Source organism: Xyrauchen texanus, chromosome 8 (genome assembly GCF_025860055.1).
Source record: "Xyrauchen texanus isolate HMW12.3.18 chromosome 8, RBS_HiC_50CHRs, whole genome shotgun sequence".
NCBI classification, from domain to species: domain Eukaryota; kingdom Metazoa; phylum Chordata; class Actinopteri; order Cypriniformes; family Catostomidae; genus Xyrauchen; species Xyrauchen texanus.
In genome coordinates, this window is record NC_068283.1 from 20,036,805 (window position 1) to 20,049,773 (window position 12,969).

The following is a 12,969-nucleotide window of genomic DNA, read 5'->3' on the forward strand; positions in this document are numbered from 1 at the left end:
TCCAAATGCAGTTCAACTTTTATTGATAACAAAACAAACAAGGTCCACGGAAAATACAGGAACAAATGAAAAACCCTCATTATGGGGAAATAAACACAAGACTGAGGGAAAACACAGGCAGGGGAAACATTCCAGGCTAACAAACAACATTCACAAACATTCAATGACTGACAGAGACTGAACAAACAGACAGGGTTTAAATACAAAAACATGGGACAAAGGGGCCAATGAACAAACAGAACACAAACTAGATGACAAGGTGATTAACAGAAACCAAAGGCAAATTAACAAGGGCAGGTGAAAACAATGACAGAGAACACGAACGCTAACAAGGAGACTATGTGACTATGAGACTATGTATGCTAACAAGTATGACTGTGTTAAACAAGGGACAAAAGTGAAAACTAAGGAGTGCAAAAGTGACAAAAATGGCAAACAAAAGGGCAACAGTGAAACAAGACAAGGTATACGTAACAAATACGAATAGAAAATTGGGAAAAAAGTGATTTGTTACTTGGTGGCTAGGGTAAAACCATCTGGTTGATAGGCAGTTACCAAGGTGATGGTGATCTCAGGATCAGAATGTCATAGAGACTTCTGGTTTCATTCATTGGACTCAAGGTAGCAAGGACTGAGTATCACCTTAGTAACTGCCTAGTAACCAGATGGGGTTACCCTAGCAACCAATTTGACAATAAATTACAATTTAAAAATTCCTTTGATAACTTTTCATTTTGGGACTCCAGAGAATGTTTTTGCACTGGTTTGTTTCCGATCGAGCAAATGGCCAAGGACTTTCACTTCATAAGAAAGTGTTTAAATTGAAACTGTAGTGGAATACAGTTACTTATATTTTGAAATTTAAGTACATCATCCCTGTGGCAGGGCAGAGGGCGGGGCCGGGTCGTGATCCTACACACCCGGTCCCATAATTAGCCTAATACGGGACTGGGTGTGTAGGATCACGACCCGGCCCCGCCCTCCGCCCTACCACAATCCCTTTACATGTACTCCCCAAACCTGCTAGCGGTATAATGAAGGCTGTATGAAATCTAGATACAATTGATCAATACAACAGTTTCTGTATTATCTGACATATTTGTATAAATATATATAAAAAGAGCCATCATATCAGCGCACACCTGAATCTCAGTAGGATTGAAAACAGTTGTTAAGAGCTATGTCTCAAACGACAAACTATGCACTTATTATATATCTACTATGCACTCAGCCATGTAATGTATGAATTTTCAAAGTGTAGCATCGTCCCAAATGGAACACAGAGCGTTTTTTACTACAACTGTTCGGCATTTAACAGCTGACAGAAGTGACGTTTCAAACGCATATGATGTGTTGCTTTAGCACGTTAGCCAACCTCAGTTGTCAGACCAGCAGTGCAGCCAGGTAACTCCACCTCTACCGCTATCTATGGCAAGCCACCTGAGCTGAGTGCATGAAGTGTCCAACATTCCACACTTGAAAAAGTGAATCATCCGTACCTTATATTTTCATTATAAAACCTAATAATTCAAGATGCACAGTTAAAGTATGTTATAATTATGGTTTATTTAAACTGCAATGGTGAAGCATGAATGAAAACTGTTGTTTCAGATGTGAAAGGGTAGGAGAATTTGAATTTGCGTCAGGTGTTTCGACCAAAAAGTCTTCAGCATAGGAAGCTCCTGTATTTCTTTGCTCAAGCTTCCTCGGTAAGCTTCCTCGGTCCTCCATCCTCCCCTCCTCGTGGTGCATTTAGTGAATTGATACGTCTTTCATGATTGTGGACTTTGACTGGTTTCTGGGTCACAGGCTCGAGGACGGAGGAGCAAGGAAAAGTGGAAGCAAAATAAGAAGCACCCATAGTCAGGTTATCATGTTCATTAGTCTTGTCTTCTCATTGGTTTGTTTATTAGCCTGGTTATCAATTATGTTATGTCATTGGTTCATGTGTTCATTGTATTGTTATCATGTTATTAGTTCAGCCTTGTTATTGGTTATCTTGTTACCCCAGTCTGTGTATTTATAGCCCTCATGTTTGCCTTTGTCTCTATTTTGGTTATGTGAAGAAATAACCAAAATAATCAGAATTGACAGAACTGACCCAGTGGATGACAAATAATACGAATAGAAAATTGGGAAAAAAGTGATTTGTTACTTGGTGGCTAGGGTAACACCATCTGGTTGATAGGCAGTTACCAAGGTGATGGTGATCTCAGGATCAGAATGTCATAGAGACTTCTGGTTTCATTCATTGGACTCAAGGTAGTAAGGATTGAGTATCACCTTGGTAACTGCCTAGTAACCAGATGGGGTTACCCTAGCAACCAAGTTGACAATAAATTACAATTTAAAAATTCCTTTGATAACTTTTCATTTTGGGACTCCAGAGAATGTTTTTGCACTGGTTTGTTTCCGATCGAGCAAATGGCCAAGGACTTTCACTTCATAAGAAAGTGTTTAAATTGTAACTGTAGTGGAATACAGTTACTTTTATTTTGTAATTTAAGTACATCATCCCTGTGGCAGGGCGGAGGCGGGGCCGGGTCGTGATCCTGTGTAGGATCCCGACCCCGCCCCGCCCTCCACCCTGCCACAGTCCCTTTACATGTACCCCCCAAACCTGCTAGCGGTATAATGAAGGCTGTATCAAATCTAGATACAATTGATCAATACAACAGTTTCTGTATTATCTGACATATTTGTATAAATATATATAAAAAGAGCCATCATGTCAGCGCACACCTAAATCTCAGTAGGATTGAAAACAGTTGTTAAGAGCTATGTCTCAAACGACAAACTATGCACTTATTATATACTATGCACTCAGCCATGTAATGTATGAATTTTCAAAGTGTAGTATCGTCCCAAATGGAACACAGAGCGGTTTTTACTACAAGTGTTCGGCATTTAACAGCTGACAGAAGTGACGTTTCAAACGCATGTGATGTGTTGCTTCAGCACGTTAGCCAACCTCAGTTGTCAGACCAGCAGTGCAGCCAGGTAACTCCACCCCTTCCGCTATCTATGGCAAGCCACCTGAGCTGAGTGCATGAAGTGTCCAACATTCCACACTTGAAAAAGTGAATCATCCGTACCTTAAAGGCCATTTCTTTTTAGTTTTGTTGTTACACTTCAAAAAGGTGTAGAATACTACAGAAGTGTGCTTTTTGGGACACATCTAAGGTTTACATCGGAAAAGCTTTATACAAATATACTGACACTCTGCTGCTGAGAAGTGCTTAAACTTACATCTTGGAGATTTTGAAGCAATGTAACTTCTGATGAGAGCTGCAACAAAAAAGGTTATCCCTTATTATTTCTCCAGTAAGTGCTCCAGTAAAGCAGTGCAAGCCTCGCTATCCTCCGTTGCTAGTTCTAAAGTGATGTTTTCAAACTAGCAACAAAGGCTCGGACTGTATCAAAGCAAGATGCTGAATCCATGGCTGAAGAAAGTAGTTCCACTCACAAAAGCGTTTTAGTGACGAAAACCATAAAATGTCTTGAGATAAAACCATGAACGATGTCTTAAGGTATGTTAACCATGGTATAAGCAGAATAATTAACTCTGGCCCATTGAATTTTTGAAAAATAATGCACACCCGAGGTGTAACTCCACTGCATGTCGTGACTGAATTACCACCTCAGGTTTGCATTATTTTCCAATAATTCAATGGTCCATTGTCAATTATTCCTTACATAATCTTGTGATTTATTTATTTATGTTATTTATTTATTTTGTAATTATCAGATTAACACTTTTTAACATATTCTCCTCAATTCAACTACTATATATATATATTTCATATACTCTTTACTTATTGTATATTGTGTATTCTATATTGTGTGTATTGTCTACTGTACATTGTATATAATTATAGTGTTGAGTAAGTACCGGTATGTGTACATTTGATATGTAAATTGTGTTGTGTAAGTATGTTGTTTATTGTAATTGGTATATGTCTCGTCACTGTCATGACTGCTATGTTGCTCGGAACTGCACACAAGAATTTCACCTACTGTTGCACTTGTGTACATGGTAGTGTGACAATAAAGTGATTTGATTTGATTTTTTTATTTGACTTTTTGTTACTTGAAGAAAAGAAAATAAATTAATAATGTGTACTTTGGGCCACAAAAAGATTTTGAGTTTTATGCACTGAAGTAAAAGTGTAAATATAATAATTACATCATTAGAAATCTAAGGCTTTCCTTTTAACTTAAGTGTATAAGACTCAAAATGTGTTTCTGGGTCAAAGTAACACAAAACTATGAAGCACAAGAGTTTTCCCAACCCCCACTTTTTTCTTTTTTTGACTATGTAGGGTATTTATGCAAAGTGGAACTGGTAATCTTTTAAACCCTTTAAATTGTTCTTAACAGAAAACAGAGCTGTGTCTTTTACCACACCTTGTGTAAAATTATTAACTTGACATTTCTTTCTGTGTCCAGGGCTTCAGTGGATCAATAAGCACTTATGAGTACATGACAGGGATCAGCTCCCGTGATCAGCAGGGAGATTTACTGTTTTTACCATAGCATGACTGTTTGCCCTGTTATGGGCCTGACAACAATTGAAAATATCACAGAATAAAAAAGTGAGTGAAGGGATAAATGGTTTAACAAGCGTCTCTGCTATGCAATTATATACTTGATAAGTGCGTGCTTGTGCGTATTGAGTGTTTGTGTGCAAGTGGTGCATCAATGCACAGGCTTACATGGGCTGAAGCCCAGGGGCCTGCACTGGAGAGGGGCCTATTGGCTGCATGAAAATAAAAAAATAAAAAAGAATTATAATTAATTTGAAATATGTTCCCCTTCTGTCACCCACTCGACGTTGTGTCGAATGGGGTCTTCCTGGGATGCCAAAAGTACCTCTGAACCTGAGAAAAGGCCAATGTCAAGTTGGCAGACAGAATTTGCATGCCCCACCCCGGACATACGGGTATAAAGGGAAGCGGTGCAGCGAGTGCCAGTTAGAATATTTCTTCGGTGTCGAACGGTTGTGCATCAGCAAAGCTGATCAGCAAAGTTCACCACTGTTTCACTCACCTCTGTTGGCAAGAAGCACTGCTGTTGGATCTACAGCACATTTCCAGCTGGCGTTTTCTCTCTCTGCATGTTGTGCAGTCCATGCCCCTTGGCGCTTCAACAGCACTTTCTTTGCCTGAAAGAGTGTTTCTCCTCCTAAAAAGATTTTATTTCCTCTAAAAGAGTTTGAGTTCCCACTCATAAAAGAGCAATAAACAGCAGGCGTTGACGTCCTTTTCAGGACGCGTCTTTTTAAAGATGTTTTTTCGCCTCTGTGTAGTTCCTGGATGCGGTTGATTTCTCTCCACTTCTGACGGTCATAAAAGCTGCCTCGCGTGCCTGGGCTTTGATCACACGCAGGCAGCGTTTTATGAATGGTTTATGTTCTCAATGCGAGAACATAGTCATGGCAACATTGCGGTCGCGGCTTTCTTTCCTCATGGGAGAAAGCCACTTCAGCTGCCTCCCACGTCGTTCCTTCTTCCCACGGGCCTGGTTCTCGGATCTTACGCTCCTCTCGACAGCACTTCCCTAGAAAATTCCCCTGAGGAAGGAAGGACTTCTTTCTCGGGGACAGGGCACTCTTTGGTACCTGCACCCAGACCTCTGGAACCTCCATGTCTGGCCCCTGGACAGGATGCGGAAGATCTAGTGGATCTACCACCTGCAACTTACGCCCTAAAGTGGCACACGTTCATGAATTGGTGTTCTTCTTGAGCTGAAGACCTGCAGAGGTGCGCAGTTCGGTCAGTGTTTTCATTCCTGCAGGAGAGGCTGGAGGGAGGCTATCCCCCTACACCTTGAAGGTGTATATAGCTGCTATCGCAGCCCACCACGACGCAGTAGATGGCAAGTCCCTAGGTAAGCACGACTTGATTATTATGTTCCTGAAAGGCGCCCGGAGACTGAACCCTCTCTGGCCTTCAGAGACCCCCCTTAAAGCCGCTTGATTCAGTTGAGCTCAAGGCCCTCTCTCTGAAGACTTCCCTCCTTATCGTGTTAGCCTCCATCAAGTGGGTTGGGGACCTGCATGCGTTCTCTGTCAGCGACACCTGCCTGGATTTCGGTCCGGCACTTTCTCACGTTATCCTGAGGCCGCGAGCTGGCTACGTGCCCAAGGTTCCAATGATCTCCTTCAGGGACCAGGTCATGAACCTGCAAGCAAGCTGCCCTGGGAGGAGGCAGACCCAGCCTTCTCATTGCTGTTTCCGGTATGTGCTTTGCGTATCTATTTTGACCGCACACAGAGCTCTAGATGTTCTGACCCAAAAGCAGTTGCGGAACACAGACGATCACTTCACGCTCATATCATGCGAACGCGACAATCCTCTTGACTACTGGTACATGAACAAAGATCGCTTTCCATTGCTTGCGCAGACTGCACGCAGGTATTTTTGTATTTGCAAGATGCTAGCCTAGGGCTGCTAAATGCATTACTTTACAGCTGTTTTGCATATCATTAGAGTTTCTAGAATGTTACATTATTTGGATAATTGGCAAAAAAAAAAAATTAAATTTGATTGTTAAAGAACTGAATAAAGAATAATATATTTAATATTGTTTTAATATATTTTCTGTCCAATTTTGGTGTGTTACTTTCAATAAAAGTGTGATCATTTTATTGGTTTGTAGTTTTTTAAGTCAGATTCATTAAATTCATGAAATTAATTAAAAAGTGTAATATTAATACAATTATATATACAGTATATATATATATATATATATATATATATATATATATATATATATATATATACCTATTTTATATATATAAAATTTTACCTATTTTAAAATATATATATATATATATATATATATATATATATATATATATATATATATATATATATATATATATATATATATATATATTTTAAAATAGGTATAAAAAAAGAAGTCATTTTCGGTTTTCAGCCAAGTGCATCCTGAATTTCCAGTTTCGGCCCAGAATTGTCATTTCGGTGCATCACTAATCCAAAGGATGTGATATTTATGTGCACTCGCTAGAGCATTGCCTCAGACAGTAATTTCTTCTATTCCTCTTTTCGACAACAACAACAAACTGCAACACAAGGTAATGTTATCTTAGAGATGGAATACAGCAAACACCCGGCTCCCAGCACAACACGACTACTAAACAAACTCTAAGAGTAAGCCAAAAAAAAAAAAGAAAAAAACATTTGTCTACCGAATCCCATCTAGCTAATTGGGAACGTGATCATGGTCGACAAAAACTAGAGTCAACATCGGCATGGCATTTGATTTCGACCTTTGTTCGATTTTGGGGCTGGAATCTTGTCAAAATAAAAATGTGGACGTGATTCAGTTTCAGAATACCAGTAAAACCACCAGAAACTTTGCTTTTCACAAAGTTATTTCTGACGTGAACTTGGAAATGGAGAATGTGTGCCAAGACAATGGGTTTTGTATTCACCTACCAAAGTAAAAATATTTTGCTTTGCTTGTTTTTGGAGATATAACCAACATATTCAATATTGGTTAAAGTGATTGGAAGCATGCAAGGGAATGCATGGTTGAGCATGAAGGCTCTGAGATGCATCGTAAATACATGCTTACCTATTTAAAGGAAACTGCAGAGAAAGGATACATGGACCCTTGAGCTGAAGTGGCACACACTGATCAGCTCACATTAATTTTGTGATATGTTTTAGATGGTTGCATTAAGGAACATTTCCAAGTCATACTGGGGATTCTCTTTGCATGTCTGTGGTGATTTTAATAATTGTAGAGAGCAATGTTACGATAACGACAGCGACATGTCCAGCTGTTGCAAGGGTTTGCAATCACGTACCAGAGAGATAAAACCTTTAGTTGAATGGGTGCCTTGTGCCGCCCATACACTTAATTTGGTTGTTTAAACAGTGAACTGCTGCCTAGAAACAGAAGACTTCTTTACTTTTGTTCAGACACTTTTACATTTTTTGCTCAAGATCTCCAGCACAATGACAGACGATCACAACTGGCTTACAACCAAATGACAAGAGTAAGATCAAGACCCTGACAAGTGTTCTGCACATGCACAAGCCACCAAAGCACTACGTGCAAATGACACAAACCAGTAGTTAACCACTGCTGATGGTGGTGTAGTGGGCTAAAGCACATACCTGTTAAGCAGAAGGTTGTAGGTTCGATCCCCACAGCCACCACCATTGTTTCCTTAAGCAAGGCACTTAACTCCAGGTTGCTCCGGGGGGATTGTCCCTGTACTAAGTGCACTGTAATCACTTTGGATAAAAGCATCTGCCAAATGCATAAATGTAAATGTAAATGTTGATGGAGCCAGCCGGTAAAATAAGAAAATTGACAAACTGCAATTGCTTTACTGTGTAACATGTGGAACACAGTTTGCAATGATTTAACAAAACAAGCACATCCCTCCAGACTGTTGATCTTGATTTGTGTGTTGCGGTAAATGTGTAAAGATCGTTGAGTTATTTTGTGGCAGAGCTCTGAAATCAGTTGAGGCAACGGCAAAATAAATGTCTTCAACTATGCCTGCAGAGTACAAAGCAGACTCTCAATGCCAGAAAAAGCACAAAAAGTGCAGTGATGAATCCACAGAGCCAGACCATCACATGTCAGGGTGTGATCTGTTTTCATCAAGCATATTTATACTGGTGATTGACAGACTGGAAGCTGAGCTGGACTGGAAATTGCATAAACAGCACTTTGGCGTTTAAATAGCATTCTCTCCCTGACTCCAGAAGAGCTGCATTTGTCTGGAACAACATTGAAAAATAAATACTGCAAAGATTTGGAAATGGACTTGGTAGATGAACGTCTAAAGCTCTCATCGTATTTCCAAAAATAGACATCACTTTCCGGTTATTTGTCACACCGCCAGTAACAAACAAGTGTTCAGTGCCTTCTGTAACACCTGTATTAATGAGCATCACTAGCAAAACTATGCAAACCCATCCCTTTCTTTGCCTCCACCTCATTTCCTCTTTTACAAGAGAATGAAAGAAAGGGAAAGATCAAGTGCAAATAGAAAGGACCCCTGGGGTTTCATAAATATGTCCATTTCATCAAAGATAATTTAAAAGAAAACAACCAACAACACATTACTGAATGTGATGTGGAAAGTATGTTGTTGCTGGTGGTCGTCAGGGTGTTGCAATTATTGCGAAGGTGTTCTGTTTGTTTGTATTGCTTTTCGTTTTGCCAGTTGACCTATCATCAACAAGCCGCACAATTTGAGGCATCATTCATGTTAATTATACGATGAAGTTAATTAGCGGTTTAGTAATAGCAAGGCTCGTTTTAGCAAGTACCACTTAAAATTAAATGAGAATTTAACCAAGAATATATGAGGAATAATCAAAGACAGAGGAGACACAAGATGATACATTTTGTTATTATTTTTATGTTTGTATGTGTAGTGAAAGACTCTCATTTTAGCAAACATAAAAAAAATGCTGTCTCCCCTCTTCTTGCATCCACAAAAAGAAAATCCCATCCTGCCTGCCAATCAGTTACTTCTTTGCTCTTTGCCTGCATGAAAGACACCAGGAACGGATCGAACTGGAGCAAGGTTTGAAGCTCATATTGTACATCAAAATAACAAGCATGTGACTGAAGACACTTATTATGCACTAGGCACTGCTAAAAGCATGGCTACAGCACTGGCCTTATAATTTAATCCGAAATCCACTCTTTCAAAATCCATTTGTCCCCCCTGCTGACCTGACTGTAGCAAATACATTAATTAATTGAGAAAACAAGGACTGAGGGCTATGAGAGAAAAAGGAGATAGTAATTATAGTTTATGAGATAAGAAAAGAATGAAGGTAAAAAAGTTAAATGTTCGGTCTGATCTGATAAATAAAGCAACACATGAAGCACTTTTCCACCTTCTGGCCTAACGTTTCTGAGCATGGTGAGGAACGTTTCAAGTAGCATTTCCACTTGAGCATGGTTCACCACCGTAGACTTTTAAGCCCTTCACCTATTCCTCTCTGCTTTCCTTTTTGCTAAATGGGCCATGTCTTTCCTGTGCGTAAGCAGAGTAAAAACCAGGAAAAAGCAGACTTAGAAACTGTAATACCTATGTGGTCATCCTCCAAAGCGCACTTGTTCCAATGTTTACCTCTCAAGCCTTCACTAACTGACATATTTTTTTTGTACATTCTAATCCTGATTTTGCAGAACCACAGTGGAAAAAGAATCCGTAACCTTGCCAACTGGCCCAGATCGACACAGAATGGCACGGTTCTGCAAACAAGTACCTTTTGGCCCTAAGGGTGGAAAAGAATATGAATGGAGGGATGCAATCAGTGTTGTGTTGCAAAGCCAGTGTTAAACAAGTAGTTATGCAAATTAACGCAATCACCTAAATTCCTGCTTTCAATCAGTTTTAACCACCACGCAAACCATGCCATTGTGTGGGGCCCCAGATGTCCCCCGCAAGAAGTTAATAATAACCCCCTAGTAATGACTAAAGTGTTAGTACATCCTTCTAAGGGAGATATTTACCATTTGGAACAGAATTCAAAGTGAAGATAATAGTAACCCCCTAGTAATGACTTAAGTGTTACTACATCCTTCTGAAGGAGTTATTGACCATTTAGAACATTATTCAAAGTGAAGATCACTGTAAACCCCTAGTAATGACTACAATGTTCCAACATCCTTCTAAAAGAGTTATTGACCATTTGGAATAGTATTCTAAAGTGAAGATCATGGTAACCCACTAGTAAAGACTGAGGTGTTATCACATCTTTCTGAAGGAATTACTTGCCATTTAGAACAGTATTCTAAGTGAAGAACCTTTGTAACCCACTAGTAATGACTAAAGTGTTACTACATCCTTAGTTAATGACCATTTGGAACATTATTCAAAGTGAAGATCATTGGAACACCCTAGTAGCGACTGAAGTGTTACTAAATCCTAGATATTTATAAGATGTTCCTACATAACATCTCTGACATCCTTATTTGTCATTGACCCATATACAGATACCAGACACTTCTTACATTACATTCAAAAGTTGATCCAGTTATGTTCTGAATAAATTATATTATTCTTAATTATAGAACGTACAGAAAACAGATGTAAATTATTTTGAATATCTTATGGTTTACTGAATAGGCTCTTTTGTGTAAATAGTAATTTTGTTAATTAGCCGTGACCTTTTTAGTGTGACTTTAGCCAGCTCTGACAATAATATGTTTTTTTTTTCTGCCAAACTTCTGTTGCAACACAGTTCATAGTTTATGTTTACCCATATTTAATCATTATTAAGTATTAATTGTTTTAAAACAAATATGCCAATTCTGAGGTTTAATGCATTGAGCATCATGAACTACCCATTAACTATATTTTTTAACATAAATTAATCTTGGATAATGTTAATTTATTCATACTGTAATGCATTAAATGACCAGAGTGCAACTCTAAAGCTATGTTCAGACTGTCAGTTCAAATCAGATTTTTTCGGGAATCCAATCTTGATGATGGACTGTCAGCACTGTGTATCGCAACTGATCAGATCCAATTTGGCTGTCTAGTTCCACATGTCTAGATCTGCTACATCGGGATTGTTTTTAATGTATATTTGTGCAGCAGCATGTTCATACATGCTCGGTGCAGCATGTTGTGCATTTTGTCTGATTTAACATCAGCATGTACACATACTAACTCCGTATGTATGTGTTTTCTAGCAGTAGCAAGTCTCCGTACTTATTGGCCTTAACAATTCCACTACCATAAACAGGGAGCAAAAGCAACTTTGGTACCCCTTTAAAATTGCTCCCTTGAACATTTTGCAGTCCGAGCTCGTTTACGTTGCATAAGCGGCATATCTCTAATTGTGCCACTGTTAATAAGAATTAAAAGTGTTTATGTTAGGGTGAAAGATGCTACCCACCTGTTGTCTCCACAATGCCCTCCAAGATGACGACAATCTCAAACTGCTCGTTCTTGAGTGAGCGCTGGGACAGGTCAAAGAATGGGCTCTTGGGATTGATCTCATGGCAGATGGTGAGAGGAGAGACCAGGAAGAGCTGGTCAGCACCAGTTCCAAACCCCACGTCCAGTTCACACTGATCCAATGGCAGGAACTCACCCTCCGGGGTCTGACGAGACTAGGAAGAGAAACAGATATCATCATCACCATTATTGTCACTTTTTTTTATCATTATACTCATAATGTGCATCAACTTTACATTGAAAAAAATCAAAAATTTCATTTTAGTCTTTGCCCTTCCATTTCCGAGACAAATTACTGTAAGAACAATCAATCTGGAAAACAGAAAATCAAGGCCAGATAAAGTATGGTTGGACATAGAAAAAGAAAATAGAAAAAATAAAAATGTCTAATTGCATGATTAAAAAAAATAAGAATCTACTTTATATATAGCATCATAATCAAACCCAAAATAATACAGAATATATAGAAACTGAAGGACAAATTCATGCTTTTAAGTTTGTGAGGGCAATATTCCTCTCTTGTCAAGTGGAGAGCGAGAGAGAGAGAGAGAGAGTGCGAGAGATTGTGGCTAGCAAGGAATGAGTGGGGAATTCTGACAAGCATGAGTGCTCAAAGCAGTGAAATAAATCACAGTTGGAAAGCACAGAGAAAAGGTTGAGCGTTAAGTAAAAAAAAAAATGTCTACAAAGCATCATGTCATTTCAGCCATGATTTAAAATGATAGAAAGTGTCTGTTCACAGAGCCAGAGAAATTTAAGACCTCATGATTAACAGAGAGATGTCTAACCACATAATACAAGGAAATCCCAATGTGAAGATGATGTTTTCTTACAGAGCACAGGCTAGTGAGGAGTTTGTGTGTGCCACAAATTCTCTCTTTTATAGTGTTACTCTGAAGAAAAAGTGGAGGAAAATTCCTCTTACATTCAGCTAGTTAGTGGATGTCCTCTGCTTCCGAGTCCCCACATCATCCACTAGCAGTGTAAAA

At 39.1% G+C, this 12,969-nt stretch overlaps 1 protein-coding gene across 1 annotated transcript in view; it reads right to left on the reverse strand.

Moving 5' to 3' along the window:
* The window catches only part of LOC127648088 (G protein-activated inward rectifier potassium channel 1-like), a 34,713-nt gene that overhangs the window by 3,021 nt on the left and 18,723 nt on the right, over positions 1-12,969 (reverse strand). Inside the window, exon 2 of the mRNA XM_052132695.1 lies at positions 11,919-12,135. Coding sequence (XP_051988655.1) covers positions 11,919-12,135 — 217 coding nt within the window. The remainder of the gene's footprint in view (positions 1-11,918; positions 12,136-12,969) is intronic.